The 24,003-nt window shown below is 37.0% G+C and overlaps 1 protein-coding gene across 2 annotated transcripts in view; it reads right to left on the bottom strand.

Annotated features, from left to right (window-relative positions):
- The window catches only part of GABBR2 (gamma-aminobutyric acid type B receptor subunit 2), a 479,128-nt gene that overhangs the window by 233,642 nt on the left and 221,483 nt on the right, over positions 1 to 24,003 (bottom strand). For both annotated transcript variants that reach the window (XM_032180769.1, XM_032180770.1), the window contains exons 4-5: positions 11,663 to 11,764; positions 4,608 to 4,673 (exon numbers count right to left, since the gene is read on the bottom strand). In XM_032180769.1, the coding sequence (XP_032036660.1) occupies positions 4,608 to 4,673; positions 11,663 to 11,764 (168 nt within the window). The remainder of the gene's footprint in view (positions 1 to 4,607; positions 4,674 to 11,662; positions 11,765 to 24,003) is intronic.

Below are 24,003 nucleotides of genomic sequence, written 5' to 3'. Positions count from 1 at the left end.
AAGTGGAAATCAAAAAGATGAATCACCTCAGCCTCTGTAAGAAAGCTTTCTGTGTGTAGGAAACAAATACTGGCGTATTGTGCAAAAGTGGCTGCAAAACCTCACCCCCGTTGTCTTTCCATCATGTTTCCATCATGTCGGCATGTACACATCCAACATCCCACCTCTACAAAATGCCTGTAGACTTCTGAACTGCAATGAACCTCCATCTGTTTCTCATTAAAAATCAATGGTGCCTTTAATTCCAAAGCAGAGCCTCAGCAGTAAAATTCTATGAGCTCAAGGAGAGTAGAATCCAATCCTTCTGTATCAACAGGCCTGATTAAGCCTTGTTTTTGTTATTATTAAATGTTTACTAAAATAGACACACAAAGCTCATGCAGTGACATATGTGTAATATTTACCTTCTTTAACTGTCTTCAGACAGATAATTGTGTCAGTTACGCTGACTTGATATGCATGTGGCTATACTTCATTATCCCTATGGCTTAAAGATGATATGTGGAAAAATTCTCACTAAGTTTTTTAGACAGATTTTCTGCAGAATTTGAAGTTTTCATTGGGAATACAGTGCAGTTGCATGTCAATCCAATTTCAAATGAAAAACAAAACAAAACAAAACTTGACAATGGTCCAACATAGCTGAACATTTTGATTCTTGAATTGTTAAGTTTTGAGCAAAATACCCTTATTTTTATTCCACTAAAAAATATCACATTCATCCCACTGAAGTGAAAACAATGGAAAGCTAGGATTTCCCACTGAATTACAATTGCTAACTTCTTTTGACACTCATGTTAAATGAATAGCCAAGATTATTTAAACCATACAATCATAGAATATGCTGAGTTGGAAGGGACCCATAAGGATCATCAAGTCCAACTCCTGGCACTGCACAGGTCTACCTAAAAGTTTAGACCATGTGACTAAGTGCACAGCACAATCGCTTCTTAAATTCAGACAGGCTTGGTGCAGTGAATGCTTCACTGGGGAGCCTGTTCCAGTGTGCAGCCACCCTCTCAGTGAAGAACCTCTTCCTGATGTCCAGCCTAAACCTTCCCTGCCTCAGCTTGACACCATTCCCACGGGTTCTATCACTGGTAATTACAGAGAATAGGTCAGCGCCTGCCTCTCCACTCCCCCTCGTGAGGAAGTTGTAGACTGCAATGAAGTCTCTCCTCAGCCTCCTCTTCTCCAGGCTGAACAGGCCCAGTGACCTCAGCCACTCCTCATATGTCTTCCCCTCTAGGCATTCACCATCTTTGTTGCCCTCCTCTGCACACTCCAACAGTTTAACGTCCTTTTTGTACTGTGGTGCCCAGAACTGCACACAGTACTCGAGGTGAGGCCGCACCAGCGCAGAGTAGAGTGGGACTTCCCTCGACCAACTGGCAATGCCATGCTCAATGCACCCCAGGGTATGGTTGGCCCTCCTGACTGCCAGGGCACACTGCTGGCTCATATTCAACTTGCGGTCAAACACAACCCCCAGATCCCTCTCTGCAGGGCTGCTCTCTTCGAAGACGTCTCAGCGTCTCGTTGCCCAGTCTGTATGTCTGTGTTCTCATCATCCCACTCAGCGTACTGTCGCCCTGTCTGTGTGTATAGCCAGGGTTGCCCCGTCCCAGGTGCAGGACCCGGCACTTGCTTTTGTTAAACTTCACGTGGTTGGTGATTGCCCAGCTCTCCAATCTGTCCAGATCTCTCCGCAAGGCCTTTCCACCCTCATCATAGTCCACAACTCCTCCAAGTTTGGTGTTGTCGGCAAATTTTCTCAAAACATCTTCTAGTCCTACATTCAAATCATTTATAAAAACATTGAAGAGGACTGGCCCTAAAATGGAGTCTTGAGGGACCCCACTAGTGACCACCCGCCAGCCTGATGTGGCCCCATTTACCACAACCCTTTGAGCCCTACCCGTCAGTCAACTGCTCACCCATCGTATGATATTTTTGTTTAGTTGTATGCTGGACATTTTGTCCAGTAGGATCCTATGGGAAACCGTGTCAAAAGCCTTGCTGAAGTCCAGAAAGATCACATCATCTGGTTTCTCTTGATCAACTGGATGGGTGATCTTATCATAAAAGGAAATCAAATTTGTTAGGCACGACCTACCCTCACGAACCCATGTTGGCTGGGACCAGTGACTGCATTGTCCCCCAGGTGTGCTTCAGTAACTTCAAGGATCATCTTCTCCATAATTTTACCAGGTACTGATGTGAGATCGACAGGCCTGTAATTGCTAGGGTCTTCTTTCTTGCCCTTCTTGAAAACTTGCACAACATTTGCCAGCTTCCAGTCTACTGGAAGCCATCATAGGAAACACCTGCTAACGTTCACTTAGGCTTGAATTAGTCCTGTAATGTTTTTAAAGTTTCCCACTGAATTAGATTACCTTTTAGTCCATTTATTGTTATGTGCAATGCTTCCTGCATGTGTATATGCATGTGTGTGCAAGGAACATCCAGGTAAAATGAAAATGAGCATATAACCTCTAATGGAGGTCCTGAGGAAACCTCACAGTGTATGATTGTTGAATCCAGCCAGAAAACCGAGGCATACTTTAAAGACTTTGCCACCTACATAAATCATTAGCAAATAGTATTCCTGTTATAACCACCATCAGAAATGCATATATATATATTTTCCACTGGTACAATAGCACCTCTCTCTAACAAACCTAAAGCTCTGTTATATTCTGAAAAATATAACAGGGAATCACAAACAAAACCTGTCTGAAGTTACACCTGAGGAAAGGGGTTAAAAAACTTGACATAACTAAGTTATTGTGCTCTTAGACACATAGCTGTAGGAGTGCATGAGTCAACAATATATTTTATGACTAATAACAAGCTTACTGACACATTGTAGTGTATTAATATATAAATGACCTACTTTGAACTGCCCTCTCCTGCATTCAGTCTCCTGCTGAAATTCTCATATTAATACATTTATTAAAGCATAAATACATAAATACATCTTGGTTTTCTCCAGGCTCCAGAAAAAAAAAAAATCCACCTTATTATTTTTGACACTGATGTACTTTAGAAGAAGCTGCCACTCTTGAAACTTGAATTACGCATGCTTCCTGTGTTAGTACTAAACTGTTCCTGTAGAAAGCTGCACCAAGCTTTTGTGTTCAAGAGACAGTCCCTGCCATAAGTCCTTCAGACTCTTCAACCCTCAGTATGGACAAGAAGACACCTTGCCCATGAGGATTTCTAGGATTTCTTCAGTGTCCTCATGGATACACAAACATGGAACAGAACTGTAGAGGAGAGGAAAGCAATAACATACTAAGGGCAGTGGCCTTTGTAAGGCCAAAAACTTGCCAAGTACTGTGTTGGCAGACAGCTGTGATTAGGACACCACAGCTAGACAAATGAAGCCCATTCACCAGAGATCTGTGGAGGATGTGAGCCATGGAAAGAACCTTATTTCTTGCAGGAATGGAAAAATTGAAGATTATCTTTGTCAATCCAATTTAAATGCTGGAACAAAAAGATCTATATATAAAGACCAATCAGAGCTGAGAAGAATGAAGAACCAAACAATGCTTTCCATTTCCTTTTGGATGCAAACAGATATTGCTCCTTCCAAACATATTCTGCAATAGCTCCTTTCCAAATTTTGCCAGCAACTATGACAGATGCTGAATAAGAGCCAACATATGTCTGAGGCACATGTAGCACTCAGATTTTGAACATTTGCCTTTCCTTTCTTTGCTTGGATAGGCAACTTTGTCTCTCTAAGTGAACATCGAAAGATACCCTCTGAAGCTTAAGTACCATCATTATTGCTTTTTCACTATATTCTTTGTGTTATTGGGGCATACTGAATTAATCTGGTTATTTAGACTAATAATTCAATATTAGTACAAAATTAAGTCCACTAAAATCTGTCTATATCTGGGGTTCATTTATTTATTGATCAGATAAAAAAAAAATAAATTTACATTTTACTCCTGCTTCTTTCAATGGCAATCAGACTGCAGCACATTCAAATACATAAAAACAAATGGTGAAGATATATTCAGTGAAATTATGTATGCTGGTCTTACTACATTTCTTTTAATTCAAATTCTTTATAGTTTTACAAAGTAATATTTTATTTCAGTAAGAATATGTCAAATGTATGGTAAGTGGGAAGTGAATGGTGGCTATGCAATTAATAACATTTTGGGTAGCAGAAATAGAGTTGTTTGGTTAACCTCTAGAGGAACTGTTTGATTTTTTTTATTCTTCCAGAGCAAAACATGCAAAAATACGTATATGCAGACCAGAATGCAGCTCTTTGACATGATGTAAATCTGGCAGTTCTCTGCATCTGTGGCTACATATACAACTACATTGTTTATGTACATATACAACTACAGTGTTTCCTATGACCTGACATGAAGTTCAATCTGGCATTTAATTCCATAACAGGAAAGCAGAAACAAAATCTAACCATGAAGGCTGTGACTAAATTCCACTAAAATCAACTGCAAAGTATTTTATTGAAACAGAAATGGAGCAAAACATATGTAACTGTTTATACTCAAATATATTTTTATTCAAATGTACCACATTTTTATTCTGATATGCAATTGCATATATTTACTTACACAGCAGAAAACTTTCACAGCCATTTCCTCATCAAACTGGCCAAGGATTATCCGAACGTCATTACCCTGTAGATTAAATAAGATGCAAGGAAGTTAAATACAGTCACAGCCTTTCCAGAAACAACTTCAGCTGGCCATTCAAATCATGTGGAGAGTTGGAACAGATTACAGCTGCAGACAGCAAAATTCATTCAGAACTATTCCATGTTTTACATGTTCAAGATCTGGAAACAATGCAAAAGGGGGCAGCTGAGGTGTTTGAAAAAACGCTTAAGCAATTGCACTTATGAGAAAAAAACTGGAATGTTTATCTTGTGAAATATTACTACTCAAAAACAATAAATTACCAAATATTCTTTTGATGTCTTGCAAGACTTTTTTTCCTTTACTGTTAATTTTGTATATTAAAACATGAAAATGTTTTGGAAATATGTACTTTTTGCTGTTTAGAATCTATGACTGACTTAAAAAGAAATCATTTCACTTTCATACTTAGAAGTATATTAACAAAATATTCCTAAATTCTGAAGCACATAGAGTTAAGTATTCCTTGAGGAACTGGTCTGGCATTCTTTCACATGAAAAATTATGGCTAACTTCCATAAAATCAAAACCAGCTTTTTATAACTTAATATTACCTTTTATTTCACACAAAAGCTGGGTTCTCAGTAATAGGTTGAGCAAATATGATTTTTCATTTCTTTTATAAAATACTGGATTAGAATTACTAATAACTCTTTCCCTCTCCAAGGAAAAAAGAAACAGATGATTCAGTATGAATTTCAGTGGTGAAAAACATTCCAGTTTTAATTAAATCAATTTATCAAAGATTTTCAGTTTAGGTAATTTCTATGTTTATTTCCTGTTCAGTATAAAATACCATTATGGACAGTGAAGAAAAATACTATAATGCGTCTGCAGTTCAGTGCATGAAATTTATCTTCGCATGGTCAAAATGGTAAAATATATAATATGCTTTGCTCATTCTGAACCTGTGCATTTTCAATAAGCCTACTTGTCTTTATTTTTATAGTTAGCCACAGGTTGATAAAACAATATAAATCTTACTGAAGCAGATTAGATTATTTTTAAACAAATCTAGCAAGGTCATGTGAAACTAAACAAACAAATCACACAAATTATACTCACTGTCACCAGTAGTATTACATTTTTTGTAAAGACAAAAAGTAGATTTAGGAATTAAGTGGCTAAAAAGCTCATCCATGTTTTCTAGTTTTCACATTTTAGCAATCATTTTGCTCACTCTTGGAACTCCAAATTGCTTGACCTCTCTGAACATAAAAACACATATCTAATATTTGAAAAACAGTAGGTTTGTTGAAAAAAAAAAGTGACACAGCACTGAATTATTAAACTTAAAATTGAATAAATTCCTTTTCATTTTATAACAAGATGAGAACCAATAATAATAATAAAAATAACACCACCACCACGAAACAAACAACCTAACAAAAAAACCCACAGGACGTGTGCTATCTCATAGACTAGGAGTGCCAAAGGCTGTAGGCAAGATGTACAAGGTAAGAATGGATGTGCAGCATCACTGCTCACTGGCTGTAGACAACTTTTAAACTGAAGTGCCTTCTTCTGGTGGACATATAGTCATGCCTGTGGTACCATGCCTTAAGACATTACTTAAAACTGATTATCACATAAGCCACAACACATTTCCCACAGTAAATATGCTTTTATAGTAAAGCACCATGAGAAGTGTACGGTCCAACCTATTTTTTTCCCCAGAAATATCCTACTCCATTTCAATATTCTTACTGGCTACTGGGATTGTCTTATGCTAACATCATTGTGCAACCAATTTGGCAACAGCACTCAGACCCAAATCTTGCACGTCCAAACACACAGAATCACAGAATCATAGAGTATCCTGAGTTGGAAGGGTCCCACAAGGATCATTGAGCCCAACTCCTGGCTCCACACAGTACCACCCAAAAAAGAAATCCTATGTTTGAAAGTGCTGTCCAAATATTTCATGAACTCCAGCAGGCTCAGTGCTGTGACCCTGGGGGTATCCCAGTGCCTGACCACCCTCTGGGTGAAGAATGGCCTACCCCCCAGCCTGACCCTCCCCTGTCCCAGCTCCATGCTGTTCCCTCGGGTCCTGTCGCTGTCCCCAGAGAGCAGAGCTCAACACCTGCCCCTCCGCTCCCCTCGTGAGGGAGCTGCAGGCCACCATGAGGCCTCCCCTCAGCCTGCTCTGCTCGGGGCTGAACAAAACAAGGGATCTCAGCTGCTCCTCAAACATTCTGTCCTCTAGATCCTTCACCATCTTTGTAGCCCTCCTTTGGACACTCTCTAATAGTCTTAGGTCCTTCTTATACTGTGGTACCCAAAACTGCACACCAGTGCAAAGCATAGCAAGACAATCCCTTTCCCTCGACTGGCTAACAATGCTGTGCTTGATGCACCCCATGACACGGCTGGCCCTTTTGGCTACCAGGGCACAATGCTGACTCATGTTTAACTTGCCATTGACCAGAATGCCCAGGTCACTTTCCACAGGGTTGCTCTCCAGCCTCTCTTTCCCAGACTGTACATACATCCAGGATTGCTCCATGCTGGGTGCAGAATCTGGCACTTGCTCTTGTTGACAAATAGTTCTTGGAACACTTAGGACAACTTCAATCTCAGAAAGTAAGCTTTTCTCAGAAGAAAATGGAAGAGCTATCTAGACAAAGGTGCTCAGAGGCAGACAAATCAGAGAAGCAGAATGTAGCAAGCAAGGTACTTTGGGGTGAAGACTCAGAATGAGTCAAGGAGTTGCTAGGTTAAATGGAGAGTATGGGATTGCAGGGTCAAGCTGCCAGTGAACATCTGGTTAACTATCTTTTTCTTTGTCCAGCTTCATAATCTATAATTTTAGTTGGTTAGCCTTGGAAGGGAAACAACAAAAGAGATTCCTCCTGTTTATAAACCATGCAGATATCAATACAATGCCATAAAATGCAGTGTAGGGTTTTTTATGGATTACAGTTTAAAAAGAGTGAATAATTTAGTATGCAACCATTTAACTAAGAATTGTGTGCCAGAACATATGTAGAAGGAAATCATTTAGGAAAGTCTGTACAATAGCTCTTCATCTTCCATGCATAACATCTTTCTCTATGCAATGACATGCTCCTCAGCAAGCCTGTTTCTCTCAAACTCTGCTTTTTGCATTTCCGTTCACATTTTTCCCAGATTTGTCCCTAGAGAATTGCATTCAGTGTGGTAAATAAGCCTAGTTCAATTTGAAGCCAGAATTGGGACTGCTGACTGTCCTGTAAAACAGGCACTGAAGCTACAAATTCATGTGTCTGGGCATAATTCAAATCCCATGCATAGATTTTATCTGCACTGCAGTTTATCAGAACCGGGTTCATTTCAGTGCTCATGTGCTAGGACATATGTCCACGTTATAGTCTTATGCAAAAAGAGACATCAGACACTTTCTGGCACATAGTTTTTTCCCTCCTTAGGTCACATTGGTAATTCAACCAGTATGATTTCCTGGCACAGATACATTATTCTCCTACACCAACTCTCATAGGATTGATGCAAATTAACACAGCACAACTCTCTTGTAGGATTCAAAGAGGCCATCCACTGGATCCTAGCAAGTGCTAAGTATTTTGTCTTTTTCATAGAGTTGTACATTGGTTTTATGGAACTGAAGCATATTTGACAGAACAAGTTTTAATTCACGGAACTAGGCAGGTATCTATGAGAAGATTAAAAACATCCCATGGGGAAGGCAACTCACTAAACTACACTTACAAAAAAAAAAAAAAAAAAAAAAAAAAAGACCAGAGTTTAGACCATTTGCCAGATGGTGAGCTGTCATAGTTATGCTTCTCAGAGATTAAAGCAGCAATATCAGCATTTAATCTTTGCCCCTCAGTAAGCAATACATATGTTCCTACCCTTTGAACTACAGTTTAGACAAGAAAACTAAGAAAAGCTACACTTCATTTACCCACAGTTGTGTTGGACTCTCCATAAAAATGTTTTATAAATGAAGACTACCACACAGCCTTAAAAGTGACTGATTCTCTTGTTCCCTTCTTTCTTTCTTATGGGGAAAGATATTCTCTAAATATAAAGTGTATTTGGCACTGGGTAATACACTGTATTGGCAGCTGGGTAGTATAAACCCTGAATGAAGGTCAAGACATCTAAGATGTTCTAAGGAGAAAGGAAGAACTTGTCTTCCACTGCCCTTTCTGGTATCCCGGATATGAGGCACTCTTTAGCCTCTTCAGTTTCTAACCACTACATTATGCTGGAATAGGCAGCTATTATTTATTTTATTTTTTTTAGCCTGCAGAGCTGTGATCAGATTTTAATCTGTCTCATTTCTAATGAATAACACCACAATGTTGTATTACACAGCTTTCCAGAGAAGGATTGCTGCAATATCTCATCTGCCAGGAAGAGTCAATGTCTTGGCAGGCTCTTTATGAAATATCTAAATTGAACTGCTCAGATACTCTGTCATGTTCTCTACCATGTATCTGACAGTCAAGATGTTATCAATAAATCTACTCATAGCTGGGTAGCTTTGTCAATACAGGTATCCACATGTTTTGCCTCCAAAATGCCTGGATGTCCATTTGCAGGTGAGCCTCTAACTTAAGCTATGGAATTACTGGTGGAGAAGGTGAACTGGAGGATTTCAGCTCTCACCTCCACCACCACGTTATCTATGTTAGCACGCATGTCACTCGCTTAGATTGAGGCCACATCCAAACCCGTCCTTGGCCCCAAATTTTAAAATTCAATTAACTTGACTGTTAGAATGAGATCATGTTCAGTCAGCATCCAAAACATCTATTGTATTTGGGACATCAGATGGAAACTGTTTCATTCAATTGGAATTCATATATTTCTTTTTTTTTTTCCTACATGCAAGATACAAGTCAGTTGAAAGCAGAAGTGTTATTACTCATGCAGTTTGCCCGTGCATGCTTAGAATTTTCAAGCGTATTTAAGTTGATGTACTAATGCATATCTTCCAACATCCCTTTCTTTGAGCTACAATTTAAAAATGACTTGTAAAGACATCCTTAAGCCTAAATTTACTTTCCAATTGTGATTCAAAGAGGCTGGTGTCAATATGTAGTAAAACTTACGGTATTTCCAGGGAAAATATAGAACATATATTTCTGCATATCATAATAGATATTTCTATTTTGCATTGCACAATTCTATATTGTACTGAAATTCATTTAATTAATTTAAATTGTGTTTACTAAAATAAAAGGTATTTTATGTCTATTTTCATCACAATTACAGTAAACAGCCACCAGTTCACCAATCTTATGTTTACATCTCCTTGACAAGAATGAACATTTTCAGAATTGAATAGCTAAGTTATGTACCTAACAAGTGATCATATATTTCTATGAAGAATAAGTGATTGTCTAGATATATGCTTATTTATTGCTTTAGTAATTCATTTTGCAGAGGAAATCAAGAGATAACTTTAAAATATTGTTTGATAGACTCGTCTGGTCTTTCCTATAAAACAAACAATATGTTGTTGACATATGGGAAGGCTGGAATCTCACTGCTTTTTCTAACCTCCTGCCTAAACACACTTGCTTATATGCATCTGTTCTTGTTCTAACATATTGGTTTAAAAATCTGGCTTCAAAGTTCTTAGTTTTCTGATACCATGGGTTAAACACCTGGCCAAAAATGTGGAGTTCACCAATAACACATACTGGAGTCTTTTCAACCACAGATGGGAAATACAAACTGGCTTAAACTGGACACACATATATGGTTCTATATAAACATGATCTTATACTTTAAGCATTCAAGTTTGCATCTGTAGGAATAACGCACAGTTAGTTTGCCATGCTTCAGACCTTTTCCAGGTAGATTCTGTAGTGTCCTAAACTTATATAGGTTGACATCCTTGTATAAATTTCAGTATTTCAATAGTGTTCAGTCTATTATTATTTTTTCCGGTTTTACGCATATTTAAGCATTTGCAGGATTTTGATTATGTATTTTATGTATTTGATGCCATCAGCACCATTTAAAAAAGCTTCCTCTTGCTGCTCAATCATTTTTTCATGTTCATATGCAATCTAAGATTCATAACTCCTATATCTAGTTTATCGTTGGTTGCACTTCATAGTATTGCTAAAATATAGTTTTAATTTTACCAGATGCCAAGAACCTAAAAAATCATTATAAGAGAGAGATGCTAAATTATTCTGTCAAATTTCTCTTTTTTTTTTTTTTTTTCTCTACTATTCATATGAAATAATGCAAATCACTATAAGCAAATAATTCAATCTAGAATGCTATGAAGCTAATGGAAAGATGCTCAGTGTTTCAGTACATGATAATCTACCTTAAAAGGGCTCTGAGTCCAAAACTTAAGAGTTTTTTCACATATATGACTAAGAGTGATGCTTTAGGTATGAATATTAAACCAGCAACAACTTGCTTTGCTTTACATCCTTATCAGTAACTATAAAAACTTTGATACGCATGGGCATATGAGGGCCTACAGGAAAACTGGGAAGGGACTTTTTATCAGGGATTATAGTGATAGGATAAGAATAATGGAATAGAATAGAATAATGGCTTTAAAACAAAAGAGGGTAAGTTTAGATTAGATACAAGGAATAAATTCTTCACTCTTGGGGTGGCAAGGCCGAGTTGCCCAGAGAAGCTGTGGATGTCCCATCTCTTGAAGTGGCGAGGTTGGATGGGGCTTTGAGCAACCTGGTCTGGTGGGAGGTGACCCTGCCCATATCAGAGGGGTTGGAACTAGGTGATCTTTAAGGTCCCTTGCAACCCAAACCATTCTTTGATTCTATGATGACATTCATTGACATTTGAGGGCAGGACTAGGCCCTCAAAATGTCATTTGTTAACCTTATTATGCAGTGACATGCTGTAGCCACTTCTGCTGTAGTCACTCTTAGGCAAATTTTATTAGCCTTCTACAGATGACAAAAAAGTCAAATATCACAACATAGTCACCACCTTCTCTTTATTCCACAAACAGTATCACATACCTTAAGCTTCTTTACACTTGTGCAAGGATCATTGGAGAAACTCTCAGTATCTGAAATTTCAATATCTTCACCATACAGGACGCCAGTCAGATCATTCCTCACCTGTCAGAAGTTGAGAAAAAGGCAAACTAGTGAACTCAGTGAGGCAGAAGAAAATGGACCATATTTATCCCTGCAATGACAAGCAATAGTCTCAATGGTGGTAATATGTACACACATTTTTTTCCATTTCATCTAAAAATTGATCAAGGCAAATTCTTTTACTACCATAATCTACTATCAACCAATCTACCATGTCAAGAGTTTATATTACATGTGATGAAAATTTCATAGTGGACTCCCATTTTGAAACACGGGACCAGACAATTCTTGTGAATTTCCAGTGCTTCTAAGACCAAAAGCTTTCTTATAGCCAAAGCAATGTTTGAGACCATATAAAGGTGAAAGACTTGTCAGAAAATTCTCTAAGATTGTGAATTCCAAGGACTGACTTGAAATCACTATCAGCTGGCCCTAGCATGAATCAGCAGAGCTTAGCTTATGTCACTTAGGGTTGATAAAGCTTAATGAACTGCTCTGTGCCTCCCCCTTTCCTATGGCATATATCTTTTCGTGGGGCATCAAGTGTTTAAGCACGGTTTGCTAAAAGGTGACACAAGTAACCATGTTATCTACAGATTTTCTCATCTGATTTTATGGTGGCAAGATAACTGAGCTGCCTAAGAGCACAAATATGCCAAATAACATACAAAACAATCTGGTGGACAGTTGTAGGGTGTTTGCTCTTGTTGTTTGTTTGTTTCCCGTTTTCCATACAACCACTTCAAGGTTTTCTGTCTTAATCACTGCTGTTTTTCCTCCAGTCATATGATTGCAAAACCAGAGCTTTGTGCTACTGTTTCTAATACATGAGCAAAAATAATTTTAGATGGAGATAACATGGTTACAGATTGAAGCGAAGAGAGAGGCACTCTGATTTTAATTTAATAAAATTATGATCACACTCATTTCACTGATTACCTTTTTTGTTTGTAACAATATCAGAAACAGGAGAAACAAATCATAGTGTAAAAGAAATAAAAACAGACATTGCATACAAACACAGGAAATACAATGCGTATGTGACATTGTGTTGGAAAATTTAGAAGTACATAAATCATATGCAGATACTTTCCAATGACCCTCTCCATGAGTCAGTAGAATTACAGATTTTAAATCTCCCTTCTAACTGTCCTTTTCCTTAATGTCCTTTGAAAGACAGTCACAGTCCATTCTAAACAATTAGAAAATATTTGCTATACAGTGGCATGGCCAAGAAAAGAACAGGAAGTGTTATCTGTCCTTCACCAGTAGAAACTCCTCCATTCAAATTTAGATAACTGTAAAGTTTATTTTATGAGAAGACAATTTAGCCATCCAAAGACCTAGGTATTGATATATTCCCTCTGCTGAAAGCCTGTCACGCTCATGCCTAAGAATGCAGTAAAAGCTAGAGGGTGCAATGTGACATGAAATGTCACATGTGAGACATCTCAGTTTAACTGGCAGCTTTACAGACAAACTCATCACTTCAAAATCCTTCTGCCTTTCTTTAATGCATGTTTGTGAGTGTCTCCCAGTCTACACATGTAAGTTGTTCTGTTGGGTGTATTTCATGTTTGTATGTTATTGACAAAATACTATGCAACTATTTTTGGTATGCTGTTTAACTGTTAGATAAAGACATGTTTTGGGGGTAAAAAATAAGGACATTTTTGTACTTTGGTTTTGGCTGGAATAATTTATTTGTAGAGGCTTGCATGATGCTGTGTTTGGGATTTTTGATGAAAATAGTGTGGATAACACACTGATGGTTTTGGTGTGGCAGAGCAGATCCAAGGACATTCAGCTTCTTGTGCTGTCCTGCCAGAGAGGAGGCTGGGGGAGCACCAGGAGCCAGGAGGGGAGACAAAGAGACAGCTGGCTCAGGCTGACCAAAGGGATATTCCATATCACTTGGCAACATGCTCAGCAATAAAAGCTGTGGGACAGGAGGAGGAAGGGAAGGATGTTCGGAGTGATGGTGTTTGTCTTTGAAAGAAACTGTTACATGTGTTGAGCCCTGCTTTCCTGGAAGTGGCTGACCACCTGCCTGATGATGGGAAGTAGTGAATTCTTTGTTTTGCATGCACAGTTTTTGCTTTAACTCGTAAATTGTCTTTATCTCAACCCATGATTTCTTGCACTTTTACATTTCTGATTCTCTCCCTCATCCCATGTAGAGAGAGTGAGTGAGAGGTTGTGTGGTGCTGAGCTATCTACTGGGCTTAAACCAGAACAGTCCTTTTTGCGAATTTCTCTTTAAGCTGGTTCTGCATGTTTCTTGGTTGACCAATGAAGTACTTCTAAAGGTCATTATGATGACACTGATTGTCTTTATTACTTCTTTTAAGGCCTCTGCTTCACCCTAACACTTTTAGCCATACACTCAAATTACTGAGCCATATTGTTACTTTATTATAAGGCTTTTTACAAGGCATAAAACAAGTGGACATATGGACAATTATTTTATTAAAAATTAACCAGTTTTAGAGAAGTAACAATCAGAATGTGCCCACCAAGATTTGGGTTATATTCTTCATTCTTTTGTGATGTTATAGTTAGTTGTATGACATTCATAGACATTCTATGAAGGTATATTCACTGACCAAAAAAGAAAAACAAAAAAGCCAACAAAACAGTAAATAGTTGTTTTCTCCAAGTATACTAGTGAAATGGAGGACTGATATTTTAGCTCCAGCAATCCCATTAGCTGCTCCTTATGATACCAGTCTTTCTTGATACAATGTAAAATTGCCTTTCTGAAATAGACAGTTGGTAATATCAAAAGAAAATAGACCTCTCTTGATCATAGTTTAGCTAATGTTCAAAATCCATCTCCTTAGTATTGAAGTTCACTAAAACTATCATATGATGCTTAGAAAAAGCAAATTTTCTCTTAGCTAACAGAACTGTACTTTCCAAAGTCATACAAGTTGTCATATGTTTCTAGCCCATAGTGTCCTACCTTCTTCTATAAAACAAGATTTTTTTTATTTTTTTTTTTTCCCCAGGCTTGCTTTTCTGATATTTTCTTCAGTTTTTCTTTTCCTGGAACAGTTTTTAGTTGTTTTTGCAATCTCAGGAAGACTAGATCAACATTACTCAGTTGATCTGAGCGGAGAACAGCTGATTCACGCCAACTATCTTCTTGTCAAATCAGACCATGGGAAAATTATAAAAATTAAAAACTATTAAAATAGACTAGCATTTACAGATAAGACTCAGTGGACTGCACCTGATTAGAAGAATTATCCATTCAGACCAGCTACTGCCTTGCTATGCTTAGAACTTGTTCATGAACTTTACATTTGAGGTGTTCCTTTTTCTTAAGAAATAGGCTTAGGAACCATAATGAATCTTTTTTTTGAACAACACATTTAAATTCAGCCACTGAGAAATATCTATTCATCCCACCCCACCTTCTAGAAGCCCAGTACTCTGAAGCTTTCAAAGAACTTGGACTTTCCATTGAACTATTTCTTAATCTCCCCAAAGTCACATTTTATTACATTTGGTGCCAGAGAAGTTGAAAACCTTTCTTCTCTTCACTGCCACAATCAGATTTTGGCTGTTTTGCAGATGCATCTGTTGTGGAGATTTTGCCAAAAGAAAGGTGTTTCTATTTCTATTATAACAACTAGATATTAGAAATTTTATCAGAATTTACAGCATCACCTTTTTTTTTTTTTTCTCCAATCAAATCAAGTAAGTTTTTTTCCCCAATTTGTCACACAACTCATCTAACAAATCTTATCTTATGCCTTGGTCTCAGGGTGTTTTCACTACATTTTTCAGTCTTTGCTTTCTATTTGCATAATTTTGGCACCCTGCTCAGGTTCTTTTCTTTCTAAATATTCTAAGTATCTGTTGACACAGTATTGAGACTTGTGTTTCTCTGCCTTCTTACAGAAGTCCTTCACTTCTTTGAAACAATTTAACTTTGGATTCTTCTGATTTGGATTTGGGTCTGACATTAGAATTTGGAAAAACTGGCCTCCAGTTTCTACAGCAGCCAATTCTTGTAGAAAATGTTGCAATTTTGGACTGAATTTGTGAAACTCGGAATAGAAAATGCTGCACACTTTGCTTAAGCAGGTACTGGAATGTGTACCACCAGCAGTACATGCAGTTTGAGAGCTCAGCAGTAATTGTTCCATTCCACCAACACTCTGAGCGAAGAAAATTGAAAACAAGCAAGCAGACAAACAAAAAATACGCTTCTGCTTATTGCTTATTGTGTAGTATGAGATAACTTCAACTGGAGGAAATGGATGTACAAAGCTGTAATAAAACTGCATTAAAATCTGGTGGCCATCTGAAGTTCCTAAGTAAATTTTGCATCAATTTATAAAACAGAGATATTATAATTCCATGTGATTTAGTCCATTGTTAATAATTTAGTGAAGCTTGTACCTATATGTCTGTTTACAATTTTAAACATTTTAAAGAAACTAATATTTCATTTTCCCCAAACCAGGATTATCAGACCCGATAATCAATAAGGCTCTTGACGGACTCTAGTCCTTCACTCACAAAAAAAAAAAAAGAGTGCTTTACACAGCTCTTCATAGAAAGCTGGATGAAATTGGGATTTCACCTTACTTCATATTTAATAGATCTATATATAGTCATCTTCAAAAATTACTAGAGGACAAATATGCTTACTTAGCAACAAGCTAAAAAAAAAAATAAATAAATAAGGTTCTATGTCATATGTAAGGAATGCAGCTGCAGTCAGAAAAGGATGGCCCTTGTGCTTGAGGCAATGGATGGAACACAAGGGAATTGTTTTTTATTCCTCATCCTACCAGAGCTGCTCTGTGATATAGCTCATATGACCTAAACAAGATTCTAAAGTTTGCTACCAATTCTGTCTGTTTCTCTTTCTGTGATGTGGGTGGTAGCAATACTTGCCTACCTCATAGCTGCTGTATCAAATTCAGTGATGTTTGAGAGCCAAACAACAAAGTCCCTGACCCTGCACCTGTGAAGGAAGAAATACACGGATTTTGAGGAGCCAAGAACTCACATTGAAAAGAAATAAATGAATTTCTTTAATCTCAACAAACTGAGAGAATAGACACAATGACTAAATAAGCTGAAAAAAAAAAAAAAAAAAAAAAAAGAAAGTCTAGATGAGACCAAACTACAACATTCATGTGGTCTTTATCAGGAAATACGTGTTTAACAAAAGGAAATGAATGTTCGGAAACTGTATGGGCTGTCCTTACGGAAGAGGGAAGTGAGTGCTATTACACATTAACTGGACAAGGGCCCTTGCCTGACAGGGCTCCATCCCTCACTGCCCAAGTGAGGGGATCAGGACAGGTCTGGATATTACCAGTTTCAACCATGAGTCTAGACCATCAGCCAGGTTCATAGTGATAAGGTCCAAGGTAAAGAATGCTACAAGTCAATCCATGAGTCAGGGAAAGGATCGGATCCAGTGAGAGGAACTACTGTCATGCACACTTGGTGACTGCAGGGCACTGACGTGACAGGTCTGAGAACAAGCAGGGAAGTCAAGTCCGTGGGCCTAAACCAACTACATCCATGCCACTCACAGTTGTGATGAAGATAGGGACCAGCACTACTTCAGCATCACTTGGGCAGGGACTGATGGCCCTGGGACGAGCTGAAATGGGGTTGTGGGCGGAGGGCAGGCTTTGGGAGCTATTGGTGGAGAGGACTATTGGTATTCTCAAGTCCCTGACACTGAATTTCTATTGTTGGCATGTTGTTGACTTCCTGTGTGATCTCCATAAGATGATTCTATCTGCTCAAAGTACAGATGACCCCCTACTTCACAATGATACAAAAGTGACAAGAGTATTGATTTTATTTTAGGTGAACAGATATTACTAACCTCAGTGGGACTGTTCACATAAGCATCTTCTCACCAAGAGTAAATTGCTAGTATTCATTTTATCTCAGTATTTCATTTTATTTTATTCCTTTTTCCCAGAAAATAGTAAAGAAAGGAGATGTTCCTGATGAATTGTCAATCTAGGGATGGTGGTTTGGATTTAGTAGCCTCCACTACTTAATATTTCAACCTCTGTTTCAGATGATATATTTAAAGGTATAGTTTGTTCATTTAATCCTAACTCTGCTGGTTACAAAATACATTTTATAATTTTTAGATTAATCATACTACTTTGCTTTTAACAGATATTTCCAATGACATTTTGGTTCACTAAAGCTGCATGTAAGTACTGCAAGCTAAATCCTTGTTGTTAAGGGCAGTCTAATCCTACCAGATGTTGATCATAAGAGACTCCTAATGAATAAGAACTGGTCAGACGAGAGAGATTACAGTCAGATATTTTACTAAGATTTCCTGCTGCTGAGATTTATACTGTGTACTTTATAATGTATTGTCAGAGTTTCAGTATGGATATATAAATATATGAGAATAAAATAAATACATAAATTAAAATAAAAAAAAGACACTTCCTCATTGCATAGACCAAACATAAATTGTTAGTAATTGCAATGGATAGATTATGGTTTCTGGGGTTAGTAGAGATAGAAGCATCTCACCAGATACGATGTGTTACAAGCAAGCATAATTATCCCTATTTTCATTCCTCACATTTAGAGGTTTAGGAGCACTAAGTGAAATTTACTTACAAGAAATAATGTATCTGGAGAAGAGAGATTTAGAAATGCTAATAGTTGTCATTTGCCTTAATTATAGGAGAAAACTGAGGTATACTTATATAGATACACACAACATTTGGGATTATAAAAGCAAAAGAGCAGGTAGGACCTTATTTTGAACAAAAAGACAACACCAAACAAAAGCATGGATGAACCAAAAGGAAACAGTAAAATATAATCTCAGGTATTAAGAATAGAATCACACTTCCTAATAAATAAATAAATAAATTTAAAATACTTTTTTGTGTGTGTGTGTGTAAAGGAGAAAGAAAAACAGAGATGTACTGGACTTCCATTTTTTTCTGGTAAATGTGGTTTCACATAAAGCTTATGTGAATGATTACCTCATAGCTCATGCTTATTCAAGCATAAGTTTTTATGAAGTTAGGATAAAATGCTCTAACTTTCCCCCAAATTCTACAAAGTAGATTTTCCTTTTTCTTATGCTTTTTGGTCATAGAAACTAACAGTAATCATGAACTCTCATGCTATTCCTAATAGCTGTGGGTAAAAAGAATTAATCAGAATTTAGGGTTGTTGTTTTAGAGGGATGTCTATTATATTTATTTATTTATTTATTTAAAGTTGGCATACAGTTAGAAGTTGATTTCTCTGTAACAAAAACAGAAAATCAATCTATCTCATCATGAGGTCATTTGCTACCAAATGCCAGCATACTACAGTGACATTAAAATTTAACCAGGAAAAAGAAACAGATCCACACAAAGAGATTTATAAAAAGCATATGTTCTGCTTACTCTACAAATTTATAAGGATCTACACAATAGGTTAAGCAGGGCTTTGAAGAGTCCAGCTAAACAAACTCTCCTCAATAAAGACTGGCTGTTAAGAAAGTGCACAACTCTGCAGTAGAGGGGTGAGGGAAAAGGCATGGTGCATTCCTTTAGGAAAAAAATGTGTAAGGCATTGCAAAACCAGAAAGGATCCCAAAGATGATGTAGATCAGCTACAACAGCAGTTTCCATGCAGATTTCAGGAACACTGATGAACAGACTCGAAGAAGCAAATATACACAAAATATACTTCTGGTTCCTTGAATGTGATATATTTTCTAGAACACTGAAGGCCATGTGGTTTGGATAAATAGGACACTTTTCTACAAGTTTATCAGACCTAATTGCTACAGGTAGTAGAATAAAAGCAAAGGGTCTGAAGCATGTAACATTATATAAAAATAAGTTTCATGCCATGTACTATGGACACTACAATAAGTAGTGTCCATACTAAGAATAGGTTATTTAATAAATTGAAAACCAATGCCAGAAGAAATTAAGCAAGAAATCAAAAATGTTTGTTTATTAAAGCAAATTAATGTAATAGGACTACTGAAAGTTGGTGGAAGCAGTCACATAAGAAGGAGTGTTAAAATCTTGGAGGTAATACAGAGGTAGACAAATAAAGGTACTCTATAATATTATCTGTGGCAAGTAATTAACAACATACAATGAAAAATATACAATATGTGTTCTGACAAAAAAAAATAATAAAATCACATGCTTTAGGGGATGTGCTTTGATAACAAGAACTACTTTAAAAAAAATATTTAGAATGCATACTAAATCTGATTTACATTGGTGAATTTGATCAAGATTAGGAAATATGGACAGAATAAGATGTAACGTATGAAATAAATAAAAAAATAATAGTTTAAAAAAGTTCCATGTATTTTGTTTGAAGCATAAACTATTATATCACTCTCAAAAACACTTCTGTAGTATCTTTCTCATGGCACAGGAAATGTGTGAATAATGAACTAAAAGTTAGGGGCTCTCAACACCAAATTACATCACTACAGGTGGACAATATATAGAATTTATTAGTAGCTCTTAAGTACACACATTCCAGACTACTTAGAAAGAGCCCATTTACTAAAACAACTCTAAACAGAACTCATTAGGGGTGGATAATTCAAACGGGGGGACCCGTGCTGGAGCAGTTTGCTCCTGGGGGATGGATGGATGGACCCCGTGGGATGGAGCCGTGTGGGAGCAGTGCTTGAGGAGCTGCTGCCTGTCGGCAGTCCATGTGGGATCAGTTCGGGAAGGACGGCATCCCGTGGGAGGGACCCCACAGGGAGCAGGGGCAGAGTGACTGTGAAGGAGTGGCCGAGACGAAGTGTTAGGGACTGGCCACAGCCCCTGTGCCCTGGTCCTCCTGTGCTGCTCCGGAGGAGGTGGAAGAGGGTAGAAGGAGGAAAGGTGTTTTTTGGTTTGCTTTTGTTTTCTTACTGCTTTAGTCTGTTACCAATAGGCAATAAATTATACTGATCTCCCTTATGCTGAGTCTGTTTTGTCCATGATAGTAATGGGTGAGTGATTCCCTTGCCCTTATCTCAACCCATTAGTTTTTCTCATCATATTTTCACCCCCATTATTTTGAAGAGGGGGAAATAGAGAGCTGTGTGGTAGTATAGCTACCTACCAGCCTGAAACCACCACATCTGCTAATGGCTTAATTACATCAGACTCAGGGGACTATGTCAATATTTATGAAAACCTCTGTATCCAGGAATAAGCATTGTAGTAACTGAAAACTATGAGTAGAACCTTCGGTGGAAAATTAAAAAAAAATAATAATAAAATAAAATAAAATAAAAATGTTTACCTAACACAAAAAACGGATGTCATTTTGATGAAAGGGGGATTATAGAAATCATACCTGTGAGAATACAGACAATAGGAAATTATTACTAGTTCAATAATCTTTTGAAATAGCAAACCACATTCCTCAGTCTTCCTAAATGTAGAACGGTCAACAATATCACACTAAGATTTAATTCTATATTCTGTCTGAACTATGGGAGTATTTGTCCTCATCGCAATACGCCAGGTTATTTGGGCTTTAGGCTTTTTAGGAATGGAGCGGCAGACTTGGCTGAGTTACCATGATAAAAAATTTCAGTAACTCACTTTGCACTTGGCAGTATAGTGCTCCATACAGGTTTGTTTAGATCAAATTTGTAAAAAAGATCTGTTTAAACTTCATAAGTCTATCTATAATTTTCTCCCAGATGAAAAGGGGAATACAGATGCTACTTCGGGGACGTAAGACCTTCACAGGACTATGTTGAATCAAATCACACAGAATCACAGAATTTTCTAGGTTGGAAGAGACCTCAAGATCATCGAGTCCAACCTCTGACCTAATGCTAACAGTCCCCACTAAACCATTTCCCTAAATGATAATGCTAATCATGACAGTTTTACCATATGAATGGTACTCCCACCCCATGTTCCTTCCAGGTAGGAGACAGTAAAAACTTTGCTTCTCGCTCTTCTGAGCCAGAAAAATTCTGCTACATTCAAGAACTAAATTAGATGCTGACTAGAGTGATGGTACTGAGCAAAGAAAAGCAATCAGGAGGTTCAAAAAATAGTTTCATCTTTTCTTCCATTGTGTATTATTTACATACAAAGAATTTTCCTCACTTGCACCTGTCTGTTAAACAGTGCCATTTTTTTCTCTTTTCATAAGATTGAGTTTTTGTAGTGGGTGTTACTTAAGACTAAAACTTTAATCCATTTGGAATTAAAGTTAGAAGAAATCAAACTGAAGATATATGACACGAAAGTAGAGGGGCATTTCTTGCACTGGTATTTATTGAAGTTTCATATTAATGTTTAACTATCAAAAATAATTTACAAACCTTCTGGAGTCTTTAAAGGAAGAAGCATAACATACTGATTAACTTTCTTTTGTCACTGGGACCCTGACACAGTTGTTCTGAGGGAGCAACTAATTTACAGATCTAAATGTCCCCATTCTGGGCTTGTAAACACTGCTGATATGATCATTCTGTCAAAACCTTTCACCATCCACTATCTGTGACAGATACCTGCACTCTATTCCTTTTTATAATGCAGAGAAACAAACTAATTTCACAAATATTTCTGAAGCACAATCTCTTTTTGGATCCTCTCTATTTGTGAGACCATGCAAATCAACTGCAGCTCAGATCTTCCAAAGAAGGAATGTGAATCTGGCTAATAATTATTATAATCAAGAGTTTGCACTCATTCATCTATACAGAAGAAACCAAGGAGTAATGAAATCATAAGGAACAGAGACACTATCAGTGCTACAAGACAATATCTTTCCTACTCACTTTCAAGTCCACAATTCAGAAAGTTAAAAAAAAAACAGCAAATTTTCAGTAGTGACCATCTTCAAAATAGGGACCAAATTCCTCCCTTTGGGTCTCCTCACACTATTCTATATTCTAATTAATACAAATAATATCTTCCAAGCTAGCTGAATAATCTGGGGAATGTGGGAAAAAGATCTTCCCCAGAAACCCTATCATGGTTTCATATACAGAAAATACTTCTGTAAATACTATCTTTAAAATACCAAATAGTAATTGTTAGAGAAAACAAAAAATAATTTTTATTATATCTGTAGCTGCACTTTGTTTTTAGTACATTCATATCTATATATTTTACATTACTTTGTGTAATGTGCTGTAAAATTTCTGGTAAGAATACTTGATAAGTTCAATTTTATTGTTATTTGACACTATAAAGAGGTACAAATAAACAAATACAACTAGTATTTTTTCTATTTGGGAAATTCATTACTCAGTGCAGTGACCTGTGACTCCTGAGTGTAGTGTCATGGATGTCCACAGAAACTCCTGCAGTATTCATTCATGTAAAATTTTGAAAAGACACAGCATTAAAAGCTTAATTCTACAGTAAGCAATTAAAACCTTTGTGTAATGCAGTTAGTCCAGTTTTAATTGTATGAAAAATAAATTCCCTAAGAAGTATTTTCATCAATGGTGGGACAGACAATATCGAGAAGACACACTGCATTTAAAAAAAAAAAAAAAAAAAAAAAAAAAAGTGGGTTCTTGATAAATTGACCCTACCAAACAATGCACATGATGGAGTACACAGTGCCACTTGAGACTACCATACTTCCTTGAAGATGGTTAAAGACACAGATTTGTTAAGAAATTAGAGCTGCCAACCAGGTCGTGATACTTATCAAACTTCTGACAGTTATCAAACAGCTGGTATTAAACTACAGAATACTAAGAATGAATTTGAGAAAGGGGAGAAATTCATTTATCATGAAGAGACACATTATATTTCGTACATATCAATAGAAATGTCCTGTCACCTGCATCACCTTTACAAGGAATGCTGCTTTTAGATTAAATAGGGTAAGGCACTTTAATTCCCTATGAATGTTGAGTCTGTCCTCTAAAAGTGTACTGTTAGTGCTTAAGAGTAAGTCTGTAAAAGTACATACATTACCTAAAGAATAGTTTCACTAGCTTCTAAATCATAGACAGTACATAGACATTTCACTTGAGTCACTTTTTTTCCTTATAAAGCAAATCCCAAATGTGTATTTTCATCCTGCTTTTCCAAATTCAGACTAATCCATTAGACATTGTGTGGAAATAGCATGCATTCCTCAAGACTACCAAAGGACCATTAAATACATAAAGGACCAAGCCTAAATACGTAATTCCAGAGAAAATAGAAACTTAACAATCTTTTGATATCTAGGTCAAGACTCTACTGGCCAAAGATGAAGATCCTGTGGTAGCGGTATAATTCAAGTAG

The sequence above is a fragment of the Aythya fuligula genome, chromosome 2, assembly GCF_009819795.1.
Source record: "Aythya fuligula isolate bAytFul2 chromosome 2, bAytFul2.pri, whole genome shotgun sequence".
In the NCBI taxonomy this organism is placed as follows: Eukaryota; Metazoa; Chordata; class Aves; order Anseriformes; family Anatidae; genus Aythya; species Aythya fuligula.
The sequence above is the reverse complement of the archived record's forward strand: the minus strand, read 5'-3'. Positions and strand labels throughout refer to the sequence as shown.